The sequence below is a fragment of the Amblyomma maculatum genome, chromosome 8 (genome assembly GCF_055883805.1).
Source record: "Amblyomma maculatum isolate TAMU_Amacu chromosome 8, ASM5588380v1, whole genome shotgun sequence".
Taxonomy (NCBI): domain Eukaryota; kingdom Metazoa; phylum Arthropoda; class Arachnida; order Ixodida; family Ixodidae; genus Amblyomma; species Amblyomma maculatum.
In genome coordinates, this window is record NC_139351.1 from 117218524 (window position 1) to 117245579 (window position 27056).

A 27056-nucleotide genomic window follows, 5' to 3' on the forward strand; every position below is an offset into this window, starting at 1 on the left:
ACAAAAGCGCTTCTAGTGAATGCGGTGTTGCCTTAGAAACATGCCGTAGAACGTTATACTGCAGTGTATACCGGTAATTATGAGCATGTTACTTACAGAAGTCGCAGTTACACGAGTAGCGAAGTACGTTTCCGCTACATTTCTTCTGCGCTCTGCGCACATGCAGAGCCATCTTGCGGCAAACACAGAAGAACCCCTCCTCGCAATGTGCGGCGCTGCCCCGACACGTGGCGCGCCACTCGCCCCTGACGTTTCGCCGTGTACCCTCACGGGTTGTAGAATCAAGCGTCTTTCCTTTCTTTAGATCACTATCTTCGCTCACCCGCTTCTCCCCTTCGGGCCGCGCGGGTACCGGTGCGAGGATGCCCCAATACCCTTGCGTTTAGTAAGTTTTCTCGCCGAGGTGCAATAACGCTATCGCGTTCCACTCTTGAAGGCGAAGCTTAAGCGTCCTCCAAATTTTTTTTTTCTAAGTTAGATTACACTAAGATTAGCCTCCCCTATTTTTCTATTCTGTGTGCTTTCCCGTAAGCGGTTCATGTTCTTGCAGCGGCAAGGCGCCACCGGCAGCAGACGGTCGTCGTTCCACCGTTTCAGGTTAGGTTGCCTATAACTGCACCCCCATTCGCTTATAAGCCAACTCACGTGAACGCCAATATCTCCGCGTAAATCAAACCAAAACGAAAAGCGCTCAAATCTGCTCAAGATAGGCTTAAGGAATTTGCAAAGTGGGCCTAGCAAAAGGCCCAAACACAACCCGAGGCCACGACATTGCGGACATTCCCGCGGGCATTTTGATCTGTTCCGCATACTTCTAGGCCTAATTATCTGTTCAACTCGTGGTTGGACGCGGGAAATTATCGCATTTACGAGCGGCGACTCGTGGGACGACTGAAATTAACCCCCAACGCAATTAGCCAGCCATGGATACAACCGAGACGGTAGTTACTTTTGCGCCTTAAAAGGAGCGCGAGAGGCTGCTGGCAACGCGAGTTAGGCGCACAGAACTGGCGTCATGTTTCAAGGGGAAGAACTGAGTAGCAGACTTTGCGCATGGCACAAATGGGAGCGGTCCACTGCAGACTTCTTAGTACGGAGCGCAAAAGACACGTACAGAAAAAGCAGTCAATACAGTCGTCTGCTGAGCTGTTTCATTGCAAAGCAGCTAGCTTTTTAAAGGGTGAGAAGGGAGCAATATGGAGGAGATCCAGCAACCTTGGGCACAGTAGTCGAGCGTCCTGACCACTGCACCACTACGGTAGGGTCTATACGTAATTATTGTGTCGAGCTTGAAACCGAACGTGGCGGCTGGAGCTAGTTCTCTGTTTCTTCTCCTTGCACAATGAACACGCATAGTTAAACAGAGGCGCCTCCATTTCGCAACCTCGTTCAGCTTGTCGCGCCTTCCACGCGTGGCCAACATTGCTACAATGTTGTCAGCGTTCGAGCGGATCCGTGTGTCGCCGTTTCTAGCGGGGAAAAACCACGACTCCGTCGCGTGTAGCAGCGACACAAGCACCGAAACAATGAACGGAGAAAAAGATAAGAAACACGGTACCCTCGGTTACAGTGGAGTATAATTTCAGGCAGTCGATTTATCTATCTGTACATTAAGCTCTGCGATCGTATGTGCCTGCGTCTTCGAGTTACGAAAGCCCTGTTGATGGGCGTCGATAGTAGAACTTATCTAGCAGCTACAAGCGGGTGTTTCTTGTCCTGTTCACTGAGGCGAAGTGATGTACAGCTTGTTTCAAAGAGCCAGAAATGTCGAGCCTCGCTACCGCTCTGTCTGTAGAAGGAAAGTATAGGAGCGCTTATGTATGCGTCTGTCGGCTCAAACGGCGTGCTAAAGAGGTGCGCGAACGTAACTGCGGTATGCCTTTCGCTGCGTCGTTTAAAGCCTGTTTTATGCATTCTGCGCCCCCGCATGAATAACCAAACAGAATGCGTTGTGCATTTGAGCCATGCAGCCTTTTAAAGCGACGGCCAGTGGTGGCGATGACCGCCGCCCTGTTTCGAAATCATGCAATGCCGCCGAGCCTAGTGCACGTCTCTCATGTAAAGCTTATTTTCAGGGACGAAAAAAAAAAAAATAATGGATAGGGACTTCGTGCCTAAGAAGTGGGCGTGCTATTCCTGAAAGAACAAAAAAGAGCATGGTATTTATATTCGCCATGCCTTTCTTTAGGAATATAGTGATATATATATATATATATATATATATATATATATATATATATATATATGCGTGTATGACATGGCACATAGTAGGAAAAATGATATATATCGTTTTTTCTGTTGTGTCATTTCGTTTACGTCTATGCCCTACTGAAACAATTCGAGCTTCTACCCCCGCCCCCCCTCCTTCCCTGCCATTTTTATATATGCATATATATATATATATATATATATGCACATACATGCATGCACTCATAGAAAGAGGTACAGATCGGATGGTTGTTATAGTGCTAATTTTCTATCCCTATATTTTTGTTTCCACACTATACGTTACTACACAACGTGCGAACGACTTTTCATATCAAGGGACTTCTCTGACGTCACAAGGCGGAGAAAGAGTCCTAATAAGAATACACGTTAAACGCGATAAGGAAGATTAGAACAGGAAAGCCAAGGGAACAAACGTCGCACAGGTGAAGAAGCGCCGTGTATATTGCGTGCACCTTCTGCGTGAGCTGCAACAGGAATGGTAGTTGAGATCAAGGGCAAAAGAACGCGTGGGCTATTTAAGCCGTACTAGTAGCCAGGCTATAATAAATCCCCTTAAACAATCCCCCAAAGTATACACTGTTTCTGCATTCTTCGTTTGTTCGTCATTGGGAAGAAAAAAGAGCAGGTACAATTCGCCTTCTTCGATGCGGCGAATTTCCTACAATGATGTTTTGCTGTCCAAAGTCTATATCGATGAGTTCGTTTGTTCCCAATTTCACTCCCGTTCTGGTTGACAAACGACACGGAGCTGTTGCGTTTGCTAATTTATTCAGTCATCGACAATGATCTGCTTGTGGATGTCGACGCAAGCGCAATCCGGACATCACAAACCCGGACATCAAGTGACCTCGTATCATCAAGTAGCCATTGAAGCATCCAGGCCCGCAAATAAGGGAAAGCGCTATTAATTCGGAATAAGAAAAAAAAAAAACACGCCATAGTCCGCCAGTCGCTCTTATTTCTAACGCAGGAAAGAAGCGCCTGTTTTGTTCGTGCTTTCGTCTATAGGCTCCTTTATTGCGCTGTGCATTTAGCTCGTCACGCCAGCAGCCCTAGCAACCCGTTCGGCGAGGTAGTCGAGCCATTTTTAGCACTCTGCACCTAAAACCCCGCAGAGTTCTTTATTTTAGCTAAAATTAGATTGCTGCGATCTGTTTAGCTCGCGACGCGGAAGAAGCGCGGACTTCGGTTTACTGCCTCTCTTTTATAGAGCGGTGCGAACTGCCGCCGAATTTACCCGCTTCGACGGTGGGAAGGAGAGGGGGGGGGGGGGGGGGGGGGGGAAGAAGAAAAAAAAAAAAAAGAAAAGAAAACTTCCGTCGTTGTTGATTGCAGCCCGTTTTTGCTTCGCCTCATGGGTGGTGTAAAGAGGCCCAAAAGAAGAACACTTACAGCTATACCCTCGAAACGCTGTTTGATACGACTGTTACGGGGAGGAGGAGGAGGAGGAGGAGGAGGAGGAGGAGAATCTTTATTAAATGAAAATTCAGTGAAGGGGGAATCCATTTAGGCGATTATGCTTGAAAGTGCTGGCAAACTACCTCGCCGAGTTGTCTCACTGTGCGATTTCTCTTCTCACAAAAGGTCCAATAGAAATGCCACTTTAAGGCGAAATCCTTTTTAGGCTCATGGAACGAAATCCCGCGCTCAATATGTACGCAGGAATGGTGCGTCGGATCTTAACGCTGATGTGTCGCTTAATTGCCAAACATCCTGATGACATCGTAAAAAGTCCTGCCTCCATTGGGAATCGAACTTCCATTCCTCGAATCCCTAGCCGAGCGCTTTAACCAACAGCGCCACTCCTGACTTTTTTTTCTTTATTTCCTGTTAACAGTGATGTTTACAGTGGCGCAAAGTCAAAGTATAATGCCACAAAGCGCTCTAACAAAAGTAAGGGTTCACAAAGTTTCAAAAACGCTTTAGGTTGGCCAGTTCACTCAAAGCTGGCATCCATTCAGGTTTCTCAATTTGGGTATTATAGATGGCGGTCAGGTTGTTGATACTCTCAATGGAATACTCCCTCGTTGAGCGAGCATCCACGTCCGCGTGTCTTACAGCCATTCTCGTTTTCCATACACTGTGGAGGCACAGTAACATGAATAAGTCATATGGCACACAACCTTGATTATGAACCGACAGGAACCGTATACCATAGGGTGTAATTGGCAAGTCCTTTTTTAATGTCCTCTGCAAGATATCCCACAAAAAGACTGCATCCCGGTATTCAAGGAAAAATATGGTCTATATATGGTTTCCGGCTTACGAGAAATCAAGCAGTCCACCGACCGCGGAACAAAGACACCTTTTTCCCTCAACCACGGTTTAACAGGTAATGTACCACTGTGTAATAGGAAGAAAATCTTTTTGCTGACGACCGTATTGGCATCTTTTTTTTTTTCTTTTTTTTTTTAACTCTTTTCAGGACATCCTCACCTTCCCCTCCACAGCCGATACAACGGCACTGGCATCATTACATCAAGCAAGTCCTTATGCAGTTGCTTTTGGGTTACAGCGCTTAGGTATTCCATTGAGAATCTCGCTTTTAAAATGTTAAAGGAAGCCACAACCTCACGCAAAAAAAAAAAAAAAAAGAAAACACTCAGTCTTCTGTGTTTAAAGCTGCTAGAGGACACCAAAAATTCGGGTAAGTCTTGGCTCAGTCTAACTTAAAAAACCGTATACAGAAAAGGGTCGGTTTGGTTCCGTAAGAACATAAACCAAGATACTATTTGTCGTAAAATAAATGGGCCAAACCAAGCCCTCCACTTTTTACCGAGCGAAACAAATTTGTACGACTTGTTCTCTCCCAAACTGAACCTCAGACGAAAACCGCCAGCAATCGGTGAAATTTCTGGACGCTAACCCTTGACATAGACAATGCTTGCAAAACATACCAGACTTTCGCAACAATGAACAAATTGCATACAGTTGAACGCGCGAACATTGATAAATCAAGGCCATCCCACTTTGTTGTTTTTGACTGGGCACGTTCACGTTCAGCATTTCAGTAATATTTCGTATCCTTGTAGTATTCAAGCGGTACTCCAAGGTACCTCGCAGGTGTGACAGACCAAGAAACATTTTCGAAAAGGGAAGGCGCGTTACACCAAACCCCATGCCACACCCCCAAACATTTGTCCCAGTTGACTTCGCTGGCCGTTTGCCTACAAAATCGACAAGCATCTTTGATTGCTTCTGAAACGCCGTCTTGATCTTGACGGAAAACAGCTATGTCGTCAGCATATGACAATATCTTTACTTCGCTTTCCATAAGCCTAAATCCTCGGACCCTTTCATTTTTAATCACCTTTAAGCAAAACGGTTCTATATATATGGCAAATAACAGAGGAGAAAGTGGACATTCTTGTCTTACTGACGATCTTATCTGAAAGCTTTCTGTGACTTCCTTATTTACAATAATGGTAGTGAAACAATTTGCATATGCCATTTTAACTCTAATATTACTGAGCCTTCATTTACATATCCAGTGTTTAAAATAAAATTTCGTGACTAACCCGATCAAAAGATTTCTCCAGGTCTAGTTGCAACATTGCAACGTGATCTTCAAACACGTCACAGCATTCCAAAATGCTTCTAGCTATGTGAATATTTGTATATATGCTTCTCCCTTTAATTCCACATGTTTGATGTGGCCCAACAATATCTTTAATTACGTTCTGCAAGCGTTCCGCTAGGACGTTCATGAAGATTTTGTAATCCACATTGGCAAGTGTTATAGGCCAGTATGACTTCATTGTAATCCCCATTGTGTTATAGGCCAGTATGATTTCACAGAGAACAATTTGACGGGGTCCCAAATGACGACGGCGTTTCTTCTTTATCATATTCCTCGCTCAAAACTCGATGCAGTGCCTGCGCTACTTCCCCCTTAAAAGCTTTATAAAAAGCTGCTCCCGGTCCATCAGGACCAGGCGATTTTCCAGCGGTCAAACCATTTATAGCAATTTCTATCGCTCGCATGCTGATGGGCTTCTCCAAGCTTGTTTTCACGGTGTCATCAAGTATTGGCATCAGTGGCAGAAAGTATTTTTCAAATCCTTCCTCCACTCGCCTTGCGTGTCCTAGCAAGGAGCGTTGTTTGCCCCTAATTGTAACTTTAAGTGTCTAGTGAGTAGTGAGAGATACTGGGCCTTACTTTCCCTAAGAAACTAAACTGAATAAAGGCGTTTCATTCCTTGCCAGACCCTGTGCCAGTTTCTCAATACCAAAAATTCGCGAAATTAAAAAAAAAAAAAAAAATGACGGTAAGGAAGCCATCGCGTCTTTAGTTTTAAAATGGCCTCTAATTTTTTTTTCTTTAAAAACATATATATACTTTTCTTCGTCGTTTTCATTAAAAGTTCCGCATCTGGTTCGCTAGTAATTTGGATTGTTCATGATGTATATCAGACGAAAGCGGCGTACAAAGCAATATATTACAGAAGGGTGACGCGAGTTTTAGCGACAGCAATTTGCAGGGGCACTTGTAAAATGCTCTTAATTCATAGTTATCTGTACTCTCGTCAAGTACAATGCGCTTGACGACCCCGTACCACAGCGCGTGGAGCATGACAGTAACGTAATTGATGAACTCAAATCATGCTGCCCAATTAGCGCTACGCGGTTACGCCAACCCTGTCTTCGCGGAACCTGCATCAAAACTTGCCCTGAATAAGATATCTTTGCAAAACGAGAGAAAGGTGCAAGAAGCGACGAGCACGAAAGCTGTGTTTATCTCGTCTTTGCGTCCTTCGTTTTGTTAAGAGTAGGATTAAGTACTTGCTTTCTTGCGCTGCATTCGTCGAGTTTTCTTCCCTAATCTGGCTATGTAGAGAACACCTTCGTGCAACTATCGCTGTTATTCCTTCTGATAGTAATGCGCGTAGTCGGTGCCTTGTCTTGTATTCCGCTGTGAACGCCCATGTGTGTTTTCGCGTGAACACTTGGCAGGCACAGCCGCAACGCTACGTCATTGCAAAAGCATGGGCAGCAGCAAAAGGACACTGCAAAGGTCTCGTTCTCTAAACGGCGTTTTTTTCAAGCAAAAAAAAACGAGAGAGAGAGAGAGAGAGAGAGAGAGAGGAAAAAAGGAGACAAAAAGGACAGCTCCTCCTTGCCGTTGCCCGTACAATGCCCGCCGCGCTACTTCAGGGTCGTGTCCCGTGGCTTCTCGGAACTATCATTTTACACGCAACGTACATCCCATTGTGTTCCACCGCACACTTTCTTTATCTTGTCCCTTTTTCTTTATTTCGTTGGTTTTCTTCTCGACTGGCGGGCTTCGTCGTGAAGTGTTTGGATGCATCAATTAGAACGAACAGCCGTTTTATCATTAAGGCCAGAAATAAAAGAGAGGCCGAACGTGCTTCAAATACCTTCTCTCTCTCTCTCCACTTGTTAATTGTCCCCACAGCACCTGAAGCTTGTGTTTTTTTATTGCACCATTCTCCTCGCGAGCGAAGTTTCATCACCACCATGTGGCGTGGCAAAAGCAGCGCGTCCGTCTTCGTCAGTCCCTATCTAGGTGGGTTGGTACCTGTTCCCTTTCCAAATAGTGATCCGCAATAAATGACACGTGCACCAAAGGTTTTGCAAGCATTACCTACGGTATTGCCCTTAGGATGTGCGTCATTCGTTTTTGCCGTGCAGGCCTTTTTGCACACCAACACAGCCTTTCGTAAAAATGAGCTCATTAGCCACAGCAGTTAAGGGGTGCAGAGCTGTCCCTACAGGCTGCTAGAACAGATGCAATAAAGCTAGCACAGTGATAATGTATGTTGCTCGAAACTACAAGCATTGCTTTCTCCTCAGCTGTTAGTTACCTTGATATCCACGACTCCCGTTCCTTTCCGCTCTTTCCAGCAATACGCATAATGAGTCACGCGGGAATGTCCTGGCCAAGAACATCCCTATGTTCTTCGAAACGTTGGCACAACTATAACAAGGAAATTCCTAAACATCGCAAGCGTCCACGACTGAAGAGCACCTTTCAGTCATACCTTTGCATGCAGTCTTCTGATGAACTGATAGGTTCAGTGGCGAGAGCTCTGCGCTCTCATGCCGCAATTATAATAGTCCCGTAGGACTTGAAGGATACGAACGAGTTCGCAAAGGCGGAAACTCCGTTTTCACGATCCAGGATCTCCTGGGTCCTTGGTGCAACAGGTCGTCGGCTGCGCAAGCTACAAAGGCCTTATTAACTTTTCTTAAGGACACAGGGTTGATCGAGACCTTTTAAAACTCATCTGTGTATGACTATGTGCCTGTGAAAAGGTGCGACAGTGTTTATTTTTTCGTTAATTTTCCACTCACCTCCCACAATGTGTCACCCTCATCCCTCAACTCTCATCAGGAGTAGCATGCTAGGCTCACCACCAGGCAGGTATCCCCTGTTGCCATTTATATTATATATATATATATATATAGTGAAAGAAGGCCAAGTCCAGACGGCAAGGTCGTGAAGGCAAGGCAAGGTATGCCGTGTCAGCGTTTAATCTGATGGAGAAAAAACCCAAGCGCGCGCCGGAGCCGGCGCCGCGGGACGATGATGATGGTATGTACAAGAGGAAGACGAAGATCATGGTATGTACAAATGAAAGAAGATCCGTGGAGGGCTCACAATATATATATATATATATATATATACACCAAATCGACACCAAATCCCGCTTGGCGACTGCACAAGTAGGCTTCTTCATACAACAACGATGACAGGAGACCGGCACGGTATCCCGTCAGATCGTCATTAAATACGTAGACCATCCTTGGGCGACATGGACTTTGAGGAACGAGACAGCTGGCAAGGAACGGACGTAAATACCAACTAACCGCAGAGAAAGAAGAAAAAAATAAGTGAGAAAACTGGAAAAGAGCGCGACGTCGCCTCCGTCTAGTGTCGTGAGGATTCCGGCACAAGACAAAGCACACAGTAGAGGAAGAGGGTGATGGCGGCCGGGGAAAGGCCTGCGCCTCCTCCACGAATTGCTCCGCAGGGAATAGGGCACCGCTCGTCGCCGACGCCCGCCCAGTGGACAAACAGAGATGAAAAAAGCTGTTAAGAAACGATACGATCGCCAAAGGTGGGGAGGAGGAGGGGCGTTCGGCGCTGAGTGCGTCGTCGCCGCCTCAGCGGCGGCCGTCGCCGCACGAACGCGCGCGTCTACCGCAGGCGACGAGGTATGCGGCCTTATCCAGCCCGACATCGCGCTGCTCGCCGCCAAAAGACTGCGACGCCACAGCCTTCCCAAATACCTGCCCCCTCGCCAACTACCGACGAGACACCTACCGAAGCCAAAACAAACGGAAAAGCGCATGTGGTTTGCCTTTTGGTGACTTCGGTCCAACGGCTCAGCTAGCCCCCTCTTCACCGCCTTCTTCATCTCCCTCTCTCCTTCCAACAAACTCAGCGTTCAAGATCTTTTTGCCCTCAACAGACACTGACGTCTTTTATTATATCGTTGTTTTTCTGTTCAGCGCCTATCGCGGGAGATTTTATTGCTCGCGCTAGAACGAGCCCGTTTTCTTAAAAAAAAAATAAAAAAAAAAAGAATAGCCGGGTCCTCTGTAAGGCCAGAACAAGCCATCCGCAACCACTCCCTCGCTTCCCTTCCTCCATTGCCTCCATTTCGGGTGTGCTGACGAGGAACCTACCGTGGTCGTCGAGTGGCTGCCGGCAGCTTTCGCCCGCTACCGGACAGCGGCCGCCCGTTACCAAAAAAAGGTTGGAGACGGAAACTAAACAGCAGTGACTGCAGCGAGACAATCTGCGTTGGAAATAAAGTCACAAGAAAAAAAAAGGAAGTGTGGTTTCGCGCAACGAAATTCCGACGCTTCTTGGCATTCCTCGAACGCGACTGCGGACGCCCGTCGCCGCCTTGGTGGACACACGTGGGCCAGGCGCTGGTGACGGTGTGAGGGGCATGTTGTGGCGGATGTCAGCGCGTGAGTGAGCAGCGCCTCGGCTGAGCACCTCTCTGCTACCCCCGCTGTCAGAACGAAGTCAGCATGTTGTGACGAGAGCATTGACAGCGTCGATATTCGAAGAGTACGAGGATGAGGCGAGTGATCGATGTTGATGGGACAGAGATAAGAGATGTTTAAGGCAACCTGCAATGGCTAGGCGGCGCTAGTAGAGCGCAGCGTTCAGCGCCGCAAACGGCAGCGCCGAGTTATTTGAGGCGGCCAGCGCGGTAGGGTTGCACTCGCGTAGTACGGCGGGAAGCATGTCGGCTGTCACTTTCTGCGGTTTTAAGGCAATCGAATGTCTTGAGACTTACTTTCGAACGCCAATACTGGCGAAAGGACACCGCCTGTTCTAGAAGGTTCATGTTTAGAACGTGAACGGTGCCGACGTCACCACGAAGTGTGTGCCGCTCGCGATGGAACGACCGCGCGCACGACGTTGAATTTCCCGTGAGTAAACGGAGCGTTTTTTTTTTTTTTTTTTTTTTTTTTGGTAACGATATTTATTGCCTCAGGGCACCAGTGGGATATGTGATGAAGATTTAAGAAATGATTAAATGAATGGAAAATGTTGGCTAATGTAAACGGAACTTTTCATTTACCTATTACGTTCACACCTCATACCCAAACATTGAAAGTGCAGAAATAACCCGAGAAAAGATTGATCACCTGTTTCTTTTTTTTTTTTTTATTCCTGTAGTTTGATCACAGCAGCATAATAATTTCCTCGCGGTTTCGCTTTACAGTTTAATATCATGACGAACACTTGTTCGTGGGAGGCAGCTTTTGACAGGGTCGCGTAGGTTACAGGAAGACGGGTGCGGTTCCCGCTACGGATGTCGTGGCGATTGTAAGCACTGTGTGGATGTAGCGTGCGTCTTAAGCGGAAACGGGCATGTAATTTGTACCTCCGTACCTCAAGCGTGGGGAAAGCCGAAGGACAATGTTGGCACTAAACTGCAAAGCTTCCATAATTAAGTGACGTCCTTACAGTGATTATTTTTTACTGTTGCTAGTAATGATGGAACGGTCTGGGTCAAGAAACTCTTGAGCAGCTTGAGCAGTCGGTTGAAGAAATGTTTGGCGCGGAACTGCAGAAAGAAGTTCCTGCTCCGCGTACACTTTATCACAGGCCTCCACACACCGCCAGTTCAACTCTTTCAGCTCCTTAAGAACTAATTTACAGATAATTATGCTTATCCAAATATGTAATTTGAAGTTTCGAACGTATTTTGGCTTTTAAGGTTCCGAATAGACACCGCATTAAACGTCCGATTCAGATAACCCAAGGTCACACACACACACACACACACACACACACACACACACACACACACACACACACACACACACACACACACACACACACACACACACACACACACACACACACACACACACACACACATATATATATATATATATATATATATATATATATATATATATATATATATATATATATATATATATATATATATATATATATATTTCTCTTCTGGTAAATATGCGGCTGGAATTCGATGCTGCGGCTGCGCGACTTTGTTTCTTTTCTGGGTGTTACGTCCTTTAAAAGAGGGACAATGCCACTCGATCCTGTACAGCATATACCAAGTACACGTCAAAGTTTACTGCGCGAAGCGAGTAGTGAGGAGAATGCTCCAAACAGCGTGCGGAGCCCCGAGTCAGGAGTTTACACAGTTTCTTCCGCTTAGCAGGCAATCGTCTTATTTTAACCTCTTGGCGTCTGTACGCCATCGACCCTATAAGAAAACGAATTTCAGTTGAATATTACTCTCTCGCAACCATTATCCTCTTTTCTCATTATTTTTCCCACGTTCCCCCAAGTAAGCGGTACGCTTGGGTCTCCTTTGCGATTGCGGCAGTCTTTCTCGCCGCCCCTGCGCTTATTTTTATTCTTGTTCGCAGTCGTAATAGTCGAAGTATCGCACGAGACCACTGAAGCCATTAAATGAGTGAATCACACTCAATGGGATAAAAAGAAAGGTGAACGCAAAAGGAGCACAGCGGCCGCAACATACACAGCGTCTGCTTCAGAGCCGCCTCATTGTTAGCTCCCGTCGGCCGCTATGTAGCGCCACAGGTTTCAGCAAACTACATTGCAGGTTGGAGGATTATCTTGCCTGATACTTCGAACTGGCAGCAAATAAAAAGGGTAATACTAGGTGTTGTTGTGTATGAGAGAGGGAGAGAGAGGGGGAAACATATAGAAGCCCACCAAAGTGCCCTTTATCACAACTGTGAGTCGGTACCAGTGAACAACAAGAACCGAACGAACATGTCTGGTTGTGAAAACGCGCACACGGAAGTAGTCAATGGTCATTGAGATATATTACAGTGGCGGCCTTCGAAATCACAGAACAGCGCGGCTTTTGATCCTACAAGGGCAGCCTGACGAGCCACTCTACAAAAACCACTCGGTGTACAACATCGCTGTCAAGCCGGACACATCGGACGAGCCCGCTGCATCGTCGATCAGCCGAATGAATACCTACAACCCTGCGAACTGCTCTGTCTTCTCGCCTCCACTTTCGTCCGACGCCTGTCCCCATACATCCTCCTTTTCTTTTTCCCGTTCTAAACGCTTTTCAGATATATGGCGACTGGTTGCCGGTGGGTACGAACGGCGGCCCTCGAAACCTTGCCTCTAATCTTCTCCCGGCTTAGAAAACACTCAGAATAATCAAAAACCGTGCAGCACTGCGAAAACTATGCTTAGCTCGGCGTTCCGTCCGCTCAGCGAAGTCGTCTGCCTTGATTACGGACAGCAGGTAATAGCGTGTACAAGCTTTCATTTGTATCTATAGCCTTCTTCACAGTGCACGCTTTTCTGCGAGGCGGCGCACGAGTCGCACCCTTCGCCGTGAGCTTGTAACGAGCAAACAAGGAGAGGGACGCGTGTTTTAATAGCACTTCTGTCGCCAAAGAGAAAAACTGCCTCGCCCGTTAGCTTCTTGATGGAGGAAGGGGTAGGCACAAGCCGCGCCGCGAAGAAAGAAAGAAGGAAAGAAAGAAAGACGCGGGGAGAACGCGAGACAGAAAAATGACCGGTCGTTTATAACGCCCGCAGAGTCCATAGTAAGCGGAGCGCAGCACGCTTGGTCGCTCACAACAGGCGGAGAAAAGCAGGGGAAAAAATACGAGCCGTTCGGTTACATATAGATAACAAAGGGGAACAAAAATAATATGTACACTGTATCAGGGACCAAACCATGCCCGATTGATTGGACATAACCTTTCGAATGTCGGCAGCTCTGTATGCGATGTGTGTGGTGTTGTGTTTTATAGCACATATGCAGTTAAGGCCATCATGCGCCAAGCTCGGGGTTTACATATCTGTTTGGTGAAAGGAAGCAAGCGATTATTTTAATACACTAGAGTAGGTTTAGGATGTTGGCATCTTTTAAGAAATCAACGAGAGAAGACGTTTTAACCAGTGAATTTTCTCCTAAGAGTAAGCTAGGGCGTAGGGGAATGTGGTTGTCGTCATAGAACTGGGAGAAATGCTTTTTTCTATGCTGATCGAGTTTTATACAGGATATTAGGATGTGGTTACCACCTCTCCGCAGTTTTCGCATATGGGCTTGTCTATCTTTGCTAGAATGAAGTTATGAGTCAGGTGGGTGTGTCCGATACGAAGGCGGCATAAGACTACTTCAATAAAACGTTCTTGATGGCTGCTTGTTTTCTATTCTTCTATAACTGGCTTTACTAGGTGTAGCTTGTTATTAACTTCGTTATCCCACGCATCCTGCCACCTTTGTCTCAGTGTTCTTCGTATGAATTTTATGGCATCATTGTGTGGAATTCTCACTTTCTGTACTTGAGCATTGCAGGCGGCCGCGGCACATGCATCAGCCCTCTCGTTACCGTATAACTACTAGTTTATCGGTGACTAAAAAAAACTCTTCCATTTGAGGTCAATGACCTTTTGGTTTGTAGCGGCATTCTTCAAAGCGCTGTACGATTGGCAAGAGGAAGCAAATATAACGAGCGCAGAGCAGATTTCTGAAACTCGGTCTGTCAAAGCCTCGTACTAGTCGTTTGCTTTGAAGAACTCCCAACAGACGCGACAAACAAACCACATTTTGCAAGGACGTCTGTAATGTCCAGTAGTCAGTAAGGTTTCGTGTATGGACTTTTTCATTAGCCTGCAATGGGAAAATATGTCATTTTTACACCGAAACCAAATGAGGAAGCAGACACACCTTGCTGTATTGGCTTCGGGTTACGCGTAACACTCGCATAAACTAGGCAGAAGACAGCGCTCCGTAAAACACATGCTGATTCGGACCGAGTGCGTATCAGACCGCCATTCCGGTTTTCTATTTCGGCATCCGACTCACGGAAACCCGAAAAGAGTGCCGAAAGGAGCTCTGATAAAGTGAGGAATAGCAGGCTATGAGAGAAAAGATAATCTGAGACCAGAATGATGCTTTCGCGGGGGCCATTCAGGACTGGAAGTTAAGCGAAGGCGAACTGTGCCCGGCAATGCATGTAGTTTCGTCAGCCAGAGCCCATGCGGCCACAAGAGACATTTGCTCCGCAAGTTTTTCTGGCTGACGAACAGAGGTTACAGAAACCAGTCCAAGAGGGCATGCTTCCGCGTTTAAGGCGAAGTTGAGAGGCACGTTCGTGTTTCGCCGCTCAAAGCGTTGCTAATCAGGTTTAGATTAATAGTCGCAGTTGGAGCGTTCTGCCGAGAAACGAGAAAAAATGACGCGGACTTATCGACGCAGACTTGCTAGGAGATATTTTTATTCCCTGCTCCTTATCTTTCTCCATAGCAGCACTTTTATCCCGCCGCCGTCGGTCCGCGGCTGGTTTTTGAAGGCCTATTGAATAATGACGGAAGAGTCATGCCAAGTGTTTTTGCGTCATTTGTCAGCCCACGACCGTGTCGCTTTCTCTTTCGTCTTTCCTTTGTCTGTTTTGCGCTGGTCTTCAAGGTGCACCCTTGCCTCTTCCCCTTTCTTTTTTTTTTGTTTTTCTTACAAAATTACAAAATGTTCGTTGCTCGCAATTTCATTTGTCGCTGTCATTCACTACTCTCGGTGCCGTACGAAGTCCTGGCCGAGTATTGTTAACCTGCGGTCCGCCGATATGGCCCCAGTCATTGCGGCGTATAGCGTGACAGGTTCGAAGCCTGCCGCGAATGCATTGTTTTGACTGGTGTGAAATTTGCACCGCAGGCGTTCTAGGTTTCAGTGTATGTCGAAGTACCATACACGGGATCGAAAGTAATCCGTAATCTTTCGCTGTTTAAAGGGTTTTCTTTAACCAGCGCATGTTGATCAGAGGCTGCTAAAATAGATAAATACAATCCTGCAAAAGGACTACACTATCTAGAGCATTTCAGACTGTATGAACGTCAGCACTCGCCCCCCCCCCCTCGCACACGCGCACACACACGCACACGCACACGCACACACACACACACACACACACACACACACACACACACACACACACACACACACACACACAAATAATCGAACATCACAGTATTACACACTACACATTTCTTCATACTTCTCTCAAAGCAAGCGTTCTCTGTCAAAAGTTGCGGAAGGCATGTCCTAATACCACCCACTGCATAAGCTATAGTCGTCTGGTGTAGGTCATCTAAAGTGTAAACGAGCGTAGTTCCGCGCCAGCAAATGACAAAAAAAAAAAAATATATATATATATATTTAGTTTTGACGATGAGTTCTCGGCGCTCCTTAATATGCGTGTACTACTTTTCTTGACCAATTATGAGAACTCAGAAAGCAGCCAAGTTTGGTCATTTTAATTCCTTATAAACAAAGTTATTCGCAGTAAGGAAAAAAAAATGTTGAACACTTTTCTATTTAATTTTTGGAATAGGTGTCGACGTTGCGTTTTTAGGCATGAAAAACCCCTGCGCAACAGAGACACCACTCGGATGACGCACGCGGAAACAATGGCCTCGCGGTTTTCGCTTCTCGTAGTTTATTACTCGCAGGTACAGTGGTCGCGAAAAATGCCCGGACACAATGGACGAGACGACCTCTAAGTGGCGCTAGCCAGCTCGCATCACACTGCTCCAGCCACACCATCAAAGAGCACGCGTCGCCCCGGGCAAGGCCGCGAAGTCGGGTAAACAAGGCACGTTATATTTTACCCAGCGTGAAATTCTTAGCGCGCCTACAGGGGCGGGCAAAGTCGCAGGGGGAAAAAAAAAAAAAAGAGAGAGAAGGGAAGGCGGCGGTAAGAAACAGCGTCCTTGCTTTTAAAAGTTCGACAGGCGCGAGGTACGCGTGCACTCTGATTGTTTAATGGGGTCGCCCGATCCAAATACTTCGCCCAGCTCCGGGGGGCCGCACTGGAGCGTATGCCTTGCGTGCGCCCGACGATAACCAGGCGATCAGTTCAGTTCAGTCGTGTCCGACTCTTCGTGACCCTATGGACCATGTGACGCCACGCTTTCCGGTCTACCAACGCGTTATACTGCATGACTCTTCTTTGAAGCGAAAAGCTTTACTAGGCTAGTCAACACCGGGGTGAGCGTGGCATCGTCGTCAGAAAAAGCCACAGCTGCGCATGCGCGAACTCGCCGAGTGACGTCACTAGGAGAGGCGCAGGTGTTTGAAGCGAAAAGCTTCATTACGAGGGTCAGAGCCGAGCTTCGCGTATGCCATATGCCGTGACGTCACAGCCAAGGCCTAAAAATAACTTAGTAGCCATCCGGGAATCGAACCTCCATCTCTTGGATCCACAACCGAGCGCTTTACTGCTGTACCACGCCGCGGGTCGTGAAGCGCTGCTCATAATTCCGCTTGTGTACCGTGAGGATGGTAGCGGGATTCCGCGCGTGACAGATAGACTGCGATTGGCGCGCAATTTGAAAGTACCAAGGACTAGGTCAAGTCACTCAATTAATATGACGTCAAGGATGTGACGTCACCCTTCTGCCGTAAGCTATGAGGACCAAGCGGGAACGGGTGCGCTCCAACGCCGCCGGGCGGCGCTTCTTGCCTTCCGCGAGTGACAGATGCGGCACCTTTCCTTTCCTGTAAACGAATTATAGAACGCCAGTGAACTTAGACGAGCTTGACATGAAAGCCAAGGAGAGTTTAGCTGCCGACGAACGGCGCAGAAGTCTGGAGAAATATAACTTCTTCTGATCCAGAGGTAGTCACTGCTTTTCGCGACGTATATCCAGCATAGCTGAGCTGAGCCATGTTTAATTCTTTTTTCTCATTTTCCCTCGACATCTGGGTGCCCTCCGGCTCTCCGGTACACATACATTGCCGTGGGTGCCAACATGGCAAAGCAATCGAAACAAACGCGTACGGGACGTTATTCGTCCCGTAAGGGGAGAACGGAGGGGTGCGGTGTTTGCTTGAGAAAACAAAGCTTTAGCTACGTGGTGATTTACGGGAGAGAGAGAGAGAGAGAGAGAGAGAGAGAGAGAGAGAGAGAGAGAGAGAGAGAGAGAGAGATAGGGTGGAGTGTATTCTTGAAAAAAAAAAAAAAACAGAGCTTCAGCTACGTGGTGATTTTAGTGAATATTAAATAGCATACGAATGCGTGTGGCCTGACATACGTCGCTTGCGGTTAACCAACGCGTTTGTCCTGTGCCCGCACCGAGACCAACACACTAGGCTGCTCGAGCTGTTTCCGAGAGGAACGACCCTGTGTGCCAGACAAACAAGCACCGTAGCTTTGTTCTATGAGGCGAATAGCGGAGCGGATCCACTAAGCAGATTAACACTGCCGACTGACTCCACGCTCAGCGCAGCTCGAAAGCAGCCTCGGCGTACGTTCCCTCGGGTGCAGGAAAGCGAAGGTCCCGCCGAGTTCAAGGAAACGAGTACAGTCGCGCTCCGAACGTGACCGTCGCGGACGGTGAAAAGGAATTGGACTGAAGCCCAAAGCTTTTACTTTTATTGCTTGATCGCTTTCGCAAGCGCTCCTGTTTCGAATTTCATTATTTCAGCAGCGCCCAAGTTGGCACTGACTTGCACCGTAGTTGTCGCAGATAGGCGTTATACAAAGAGAACTTACTACAGTTGCTGTGAACGCTATCTTGTCCGTCGAAATTGATTTTGCCTTCAAGGGTCGTTCCGGCGACACTGTCATACGCTGCTTCCGATGGCATTTACAACTGACAGCGAGACTACGGTCATTCAGTCAGCCGTGATCGAGTCATCATCATCATCAGCAGCAGCCTGATTATACCCACTGCAGGGCGAAGGCCTCTCCCATATTTCTCCACTTAACCCGGTTCTGTGCTAGCTGCATCCACTTGATCCCTGCGAACTTCTTAATCTCATCCGCCCAGCTAACTTTCTGCCGCCCCCTGCTGCGCTTTCCTTCCCTTGGAATCCAGTTTGTTACCCTCAGCGACCATCGGTTATCCTCTCTTCGCACTACATGTCCTGCCCATGTCCATTTCTTCCGTGATCGAGTGTAGCCACGCAAACACAGAAGCATTCGTACGCGGAAAGGGCACACACTACCCCCCTGCCCGTCTCAACCCCAAAAAAAGGACAAAAAAAAAAAAACAACAACATCGTGTTACTTGGAACAGCGTCACTTGGGGTTCAGTAAGACAGATATATGATATGCTTAAGTTACTCGTGTTGCCCGCTTTTATGTCTTGTTCTAGAAACAAAGTGGAGGCTCACATGAACGATTCACTGACTGCCTGTACACAGTCTATTCTGATTACACAATTGGAGGTTTGCAAGGTGCTCGAACACGAAATCTTGACTGGTAAAACCTGCCGCCCAGGGTAACGGAACAGTGTCTCTTGCGTCACGTAGACCTGTCTGGAAGTTCTACTTTGGACAGCTGCGGAGATAATCTACTGGCTTCGACAAACCCGCCGCTGAAAATGTGCGGCCGGCCAATGCGATAGCAAGTAACAAACTTCTCATCAACACGCTTCGAAGGCTGTCATCGTGCACCGGAATGACAACAGGGAGAACCTCGATGAAGATGACGACGATACAAACGTTGATTACTTTACCTGCACTCTTAATCTGGTTCCACATACACGTCAAAAATGTTCCAGTTCTGTGGAAGTTCCACTTGCATCTGGAACGTTTCTGACACGTATGTGGAATCAGACTAAGGGTGTACAATTAACCCACTGTGTAAAGTTCTAGCGGTTTCAGGACCATGCTCCAGCCGTTTCGTTATGACAAGAGTGCAAAAAGATGAACAAAAAGGACGAGAGTGATGTTGCTTATTATGTGGAAGATATTAATGTTGAATCTGAATTGTATGTTGCCATGTGACCTTTGCTTTTTTCTCCCGCTAGCTATCAGATGAGCGCTACAAACAAACAGAGAGAGAGAGAGAAAAAAAAACAGAGAAGCAAGCACGGAAAGGCGAAAACCACAGCGCCATAAGTTATTTGGACAACAACAACAACAACAACAACACAGCACCATGGTTCCTGTCTTTCTTTTGAATCGCCAGCTATCCCTAAGTCACGGATCACATGAACAGCATTCTGTTAAATACAAGTTTTCTTTTAAGTATCGGCTTGCTTTCCTTACCAAACTTGTGTAGTGCCTTGCCATGTTTTCATTTTCATCATCATCATCAGCCTGACTATACCCACTGCAGGGCGAAGGCCTCTCCCATATTTCTCCACTTAATCCGGTTCTATGCTTGCTCCGTCCACTTGACCTCTGCTAGCTTAACCTGATCTGCCCACCTAACTTTCTGATTTCAAACGTTGCTTTATTTATTTTATTTATTTATACTATCAGCCATGCGTCGGGCTTTTACAGGAGCGGATGCAATTAGAAAAAAGGCGAGAGCGTGTAAAAAATCTTAATGCACGTACTTAAAAATAATAATAATGATAATAATAATAATAATGCGTGCTACTAACAACGCTTAGAATGAAACAAAAATATTTGCAGTCAGTACAAAATTAATCCAATTATATATATTGTGACGGGCGAGGAAGAAGAAGCGGGCACTGGCGTGGACAGGCGCGCTCGCGCTAGACCCGCCACCCCATCGGCTATGTCCTGTCCCCTTTCTTATTGGACCTGCCGCCTCGTAACAATATAACAGGGGCACAACGCTGAATGCACCCGCAAATGATGAATCAAACTCATTCCCGCTGCCTGCCGGGCTCTACCGCTGAAACCCAAGAGTCTTTGGTAGTACAGGTATACGTTACACTCCTTACATCTGGTGCAACAAATCAATGTTAACATTGAGACTCACCTTCGTTCTTAAAGCTGTAGTAGTGCGTGACCTCCTTCGCAGAGCCGCGGGCAAGTCCCTTCCTGCCCCTGCCACGCTCGCGGCCCCGTCCACTGCCGCCTTCTTCGGAAGACTTGTGCAGGCTTCGACGGTACACGCGCATCATGTGTTCCAAGTGTACCTTGCTGGCCGCCACCTGAGCGCCCGAGGAGGCACCGGTGGGCGCACTGGCAAGTCCCAGGTCTGCAAGGATGCGGCCCTTGATGAGTTCGATGGCCCGGGCGCGGTCGGGATCCTCGCGGCCACCCATGACGGCCCTGGCCCGACACGGAGGGATCACCACCGCCACCAGAAGCGCCCACGACACTGCCAGGACGGAACACAGCATGGACGCGATCAGGCCGAGAGGCGCGCTGCCTGATTGCGCATGCCCCCTCTCCGCCTTCTCAGTGGGAATCGATCTCCTTCGGAGATACTCCTGTTGCGATCACCGAGCCTCCTTCGCCGAAGTCCTTCTTCCGCTGTCCTATCGCAGAAACTCCGCCTACTTTTGCTAGTTTTTTCTTTAGCGAGGACACTATTTCAACAACCACAGCGTTTCTCCCAGACAGAATGTTGTCAGCAATGATGCACAAGTACTGAAGACGTTCGCAAAGGAGGCTGAGACGCTTGGAAGTATCCACGAGCACTGGTCAGTTGGATTGCTGTGTTCAGAGGAACCGCTCTAGAAGCCAACACTTGCGTATACTGTCCACACAAATCTGTGTGAGCCTTTCCTTCTTAGATATAAATTACTGAAGCCCGCAGCGGCATCTACAGCCACATGTGAGACGGGCGTGTTTACTTGCTGTTCTCGATGCGCGCTTATGCGCGTCAATGTCTCCACAAGATGTGCTCAACGCTGCTTCTTGGACCATGCACCAAGTCAAGGGAAACCGACGCAGATTTCGCACTGGTCACGTCACCGGTCACTATACAGCACTGGATCCAGGAACGAAACTGCTGCCAACTTCCTAATATGGGCTAGACGTCCACCGTTCGGTAAACCTGCGGCCCTTGAGCAGTGCCGCAGCCGTACACTTCGTTGACAGGCGAAGCACAGCGAAGCGAAACCCAAATGACAATAACCTAGTTTTTGCTAACGTTTATCTTAAGCACCAACGATCACTGACTCGTCACTTAACGTCGGCACGCATGGCGAAACAGCAGAAGATTCCACGTCACTGACGGTCTCACAGACACTCAACAGTCGTCGACCGCTGTCTGCGGCGCGGCGAGGTCGTGAAGCAAAACGACGAACCGATGACACTTCTGCTGTTCTTACCGAGAACGACGAAAGCACGGAGGTGGCTGCTATTCCACTCGGGCGACGGCGAACAGCAGGAAAGAGCTGACGGCGAAGTTGGCGCTTGGAAAAATGGATCCGGTGCCTTAAACTCAAATCGCTCGCAAAGCACATCGCCTGCGGGTCCGTCGACAACGCCCAGCTGCACTGTCTAGCGGACAAGGAGGAGCGAGCCAGCTGGGTTCCTCTCCTCAATGTCCCGCCTATCGCGCACAGACTGTCTGCAGAACCACCACCAGCAGGACGATGAAGACGCCGCAGGCATGTCTCCTAGGCTGCGCCGCCCTCGTTAAGTCCCCTACGCTTGCTTGAACGGTGGCCCACCGGCTTCGAATCCTTGGACTGTCGTCGGCGGGTACTGCTCTTGGCAGGATGAACGGCGGCGTGCTGCTGTTTGTGCCGGTCGGACCGACGAAGCCCGTCCCCAAGCGAGACCGGTCTGCGTGGCTCGTGCCGTGCGCTCGAGGCGACGGGGCGCGCGAGACGACGTCCGCACGTGCCCGGCAGAGAAGTTTTCAGGTACGGAGAGGCGGCTCCTCCTCTCCCACCCCACGTCGCCTCCCACCGTGCCGCATTCCCTCGCCCTCTCCCGCAGGCCTGTTCTCCGTACGAGCGTCACGTGGAGCGCCGGCTGCGGTTTGCCATTGGCCGGTTCGCACACGTGACGTTTGAACTTCCCCGTTCGCTTTCGGCCTCCTCTTTTTCTCTGTACACACAGCACACCCACTGGCGATGAGAAAGGAATTCAGCTGCTTAAAAGACAAACACTGGGCGTGTGTGCAGAAGGGTAAGAGACGAAGCCCAGATCAACTGCTACCGAATCGAGGAGGAGACTTGAACACGGACACAACGAGCAAAGGACGAGTTGCGACAAATTACATTTCTTCCCCTGGGCGTCGATTTGCGGCTGCCGGCGCGTCTGATTGCACACCCACCGGCAGTCCGGCACGCAACGCACCCTCCCCATTTAACTAGTAAGGACGGTGCGCAAATGCGGATGGGATAGCATTTAACGGAGGAGATATGTTTACCCTTCTTCTCCCCTCACTTTCAGCAATCCCCACTGGCTTGACCCTGTATTTGATTGCGCCAGTGTCAATTTATGGAGCGGAAATTCCTGACTCATAGTAGAACCACGGCAAGCCGAGTGGATTATCATTTCACCAGCAGGGCCGCATGATGAGGGACCACCCTCTTTGATGAGTCCGCCAAAGGGAATACCGCTAAAAGGTCGTAGAAGGGCTTGTCGGGACCTTTCCGCGTTCTTCTGGAGTCACTCGAACATCGCTGCGGTATATCCGATGTGGCCATCATCGTCGCTCACTCGTGGAATGTGCAAATGGTGCCGGAAAACGTGAAAGGCCTTGAGGTCACTCGGCAGTGATGTCACAGAAGAGCCACAAATAGAAACGTTTTATTCAACGACATTCGTTGTCATCTTCGAGCCCTCAGCTATGTGCGAAATATGTTTGTTCTCCTACTTTCAATTAACACTATGATCAGCTCAGTAGTTATAAAGCTCTGCTATGTTGAATCTTGTGAAGCGCGGTGGGTGTTTGGTTGGTTTCTTCTTTAGAAATCACTGTTGCTAGAGGAAGTTATTATTGGTGAAATGAACAGGAAAGAGAAATATTAGTGCCGACTACGGTAACTGCCATATATTACTTTATTTAACTCGATCTGAAGAAAGCTGAAATAAGTGAGACAAGGGACGGCTAAACAGTGATAGTAGGGGTCGTGTGAACGGTTAGAAAAACAAGAAATTACGCCAATTACAAAGTATGCTTTGCTGCATTGCTCTTGTGTCTTGTGGCAAAGAGGCCTTAGACAAAAATATATCAGATCATAAGATTAATCACCAAGGAAACAAGGTTAAAGGTCTATGAACTGCACACAATTATGAAAGTTCGCTTTAATAATGACATCAATAGACCAGCAAATAATAAGAACAAAGATGTCACTCAATAGTTCTGGCATAGCTAGACACAGCTTTGCATGGTTAAAAGCACATCCCAAATCCAAAGAAACGCGAGAGGAGTGCGGAAACAGACAGCACGCGCAAGAGAAAGGGATATATATATATAGAGGGCGTCTACGGCGTTTATTGATGTCGGCATCACCGAAACTCGATCTCTGACTGCACTGGTGGACGGGGCTGCAATACAAAGCGTCTTCGGGCTTCCGACGAGCGAGCAGTACGATGTTGGAAGGTACCCCCCCCCCCCCTCCCCTGGTCTCAAGGGATCCCCAGCACCTGCACTGGTCCATAAGGGGTCCGATACGTCCATTGCTTAGGACCACTGGAATAGTGCATGTAGGTGGGAGGGCTGCTTCTTATTCCACTGTTGCTTAAAAAAAAAAAAAAAAGGAAACAACAACGCGAGGGCGAAGACAGACAGCGCTCAGGTTTTGTTTATTTGTAGTTTTCTTTTCCTTTATGCGCGACGGAAAATCAAGGCAACCTATGCTTCGCTTTTTGAGAGTATCAGTATGCCGCTGCTCTCACAGGGCATGCGAGCCAAAGCCAGTTGAGACATTAGTTTCATGTGCAGGGAGAATTTTACACTTTCTATAAGTAGGAGATGGCAGTGGTCGCCGGGGAATCGGATTTTAATGCGAAATCTCCTGTGGATCAAAAATGACCTAATAAATATTGCGCCAATGTTGCACGTCGAAAGCAAGGACGCAGAGAAAGAGAAAAACGAGGGCAGGTAGAAAGAGAGGAAGAGAGGGAGAGAGAATCGAATCGGTCTTGTTCTCGGGCTTCCGGTTGTATGTCCCTGTCCCGCTTTCTACCTTTCTTGCGTCCCTCGTGCAATATTGGCGCAACATGCGCGGAATCTCTGCTGAGAGTCAATTTTTAAACCTTTAGCACATATTTCTACTGTAATCTACGACAAGAAAGGAGGTGGGAATGTGCACAACAGTTGCAACTATACGCACCTTTAATAAAAGACGACAGACGTTCAACCATACATCTCGTTTAGCCCAACGCGGTGTTCAAAATGCAAAAAAAAAGAAAGCATGAAGCGCTATCGGCGTATTTGCCTCGGATGAAAATTGAGTAATGTGTGCAAGACCCCTCGTTGAGTTCGTTGCTTAATCCATGTTAGTCCTGTAGTCCGCGGCGAAACATGTCGTGCAATAGGTATATACGGACCCGGCTGACGCCGCCAACAGGGAGTTCGTATCAGGCATATTTCAGGCCTCCTCAGTCGCACCCGAAAAGTGGCGAACTCTTGGCAGGCTGACCGATGACAGTGAAATAAAAAAAAGAAAAAAGTTCGCTTTACATGTGAGGAAGCGGCATACAGCACTAGGTTACAAGTGTGCTGTTTTCCACCAGTTATTCCGTCCAGAGCAATTATCGGCGAAAAATTACACACAAAAAAAGCAGGACGATTATATATCCTGATGGGAACAAGCTGCGAACAGTTGGATTTACCCTTACAGATGACTTCTATGATTTACTCTAATAAATGTTTTTACTTCAAACTGAGGCTTCACACATTTGGCAGTTTTTGTGCAGGGTGAAGGCAGGATGCGGGAAGCGGTAATGGAATGTATTGAGTAAAGCAGGAAGTTTGGCGAGTTGGTAATAGTGTCCATTTTGGTCACAGAGCAGCAAGACGGGACGGTATGGCGCATGAACGTATGGCGCCGCAAGTCGTTTAATCTTTGTCTTTCGTGCCGTTTTGGTGCCCTGTGAACAAAGAGAATGTATTGTGTAGAGCGACAGGCTCAGAAGAAAAAGTTGAAACAAGGTTGATTGAAAAGAGAATAATACCATTTATATCTGATATTGCACTGGACAAGCATTTTGCTGTAGCTACGCTACACATTTACCGCTTCATCATCATCAGCCCGGCTACACCCTGTGCAGCATAAAAATCTCCCCTATCCCATGCAATTAATGCGGTCCTGTACAGGACCGAATTTGCACAATAAATAAATCAGCTGGCACGTACCAGCTGATAAATTTATTAATTTACACATTTCTGCATAAACAGACATAGAGAAAGCAAAGAAAAAGTGTTTGGGAACACAGCGCGGAACAGGACGCAACACAAGAGAACGCGCTGTGTTCCCAAATATGGATTTGAACCAACTAGCCCAACAGCAAATGTTGCTTAAAGAAAAAGTGACCGATAACACGTATATAATTAAAGTGGGTCTTGGGTATTGGTCCAGTTTGGCGGCAAACCGAATTATACTGTGATCATTATTATCATAACACTGCCGCATTCGATTATGATGGCACTAGCATTCTTCTGATTTTGGGTTGCCGAAGACCAAAATACGACGTGTGATTACGCCGAGGTAAGGACTGCACAAAGTGGCAACGCTTACTCTTCAATGATTAGAAACACTCGGAAGAGAGAGGCTCGTTTGATGATGATTGGCTCCCGCTGTGGAAGCCTTCCTGTCGGCAAATTTCGATAGTCTGTCATCCTGATTACTTTGCCCACCACTCCCCCCGTGCCCTTGGGGGAGTTCGGGAGGCCGCCATCTAGGGCGTTTACGCGAACAAACGTCTTTCAAGTGACAACCTCGAAGGTCGCTTCGAAAAGGAAACCCTGTTATTTTTTCAACTTAGGCGGCCGCTATGTACTTTCCGAGGCTTAGCGCTCTATATATCAACCTCTCCCGAGCCATTACGGGTTCCTATTCTTCGCGGATCCCTCGCTGACTGGCAAGGAAATGTTTCTAAATACTGTCCCATACTTGGCCGTGGACGCGTTGTTGTACCATCGTCTACCACGCCAGATTCGCTTATATATGGTGCTCCAAAGGAAGGGGTATAGCTTCTCCTTCGTCCTTCCTTCTGTTCCCAAAAAAAAGCTCAGTTCGAAAAAAGAATTCAATATAGCAGCCTGCCTATTGAACTCCGGTGGGTTCGTTCTCAGTAAAAACAATAGAATATCTAAAGTACACGAAAAACAACTTCAGGTTCTTCACGTCGGTGGAGAGTTGACGGAAGAGTCTACTGTTCATTTTTACCCTTTATTCTTAAGAATACAGCTCAAAGGCACCTGCTCATGTCTCGAGCCGTATCGCCGCTGGCGTGAGGGTGCCCGGTGGGAAGCCATAGAGAGAGGGAGAGCGGTTCGAACCCTAGCCCTCGATTTCAATAGCCGATCATCTTGACCGCAGATTCACCTTTTTCTTTTTTTTTTTTTTTTTTTTTTTTGCAGAGAAAATGTTCAAAAACGATCACGACTAGCTCACGCCTCAAATCACAGGAATACGTAATGCGAGCGCGCCACACCTCAGCGATCCCCACTATTACAAATATCAA

The 27056-nt window shown here is 47.7% G+C and overlaps 1 protein-coding gene across 1 annotated transcript in view; it reads right to left on the bottom strand.

Annotated features, from left to right (window-relative positions):
* LOC146182295 (bone morphogenetic protein 4-like) overlaps window positions 1-22297 on the bottom strand; it is an 81926-nt gene extending 59629 nt beyond the window's left edge. Inside the window, exon 1 of the mRNA XM_084577386.1 lies at window positions 20434-22297. Within this exon, the coding sequence (XP_084433512.1) occupies window positions 20434-20800 (367 nt within the window). The 5' untranslated portion in view covers window positions 20801-22297. The remainder of the gene's footprint in view (window positions 1-20433) is intronic.
* Between the last annotated feature and the right edge of the window lie 4759 nt (window positions 22298-27056).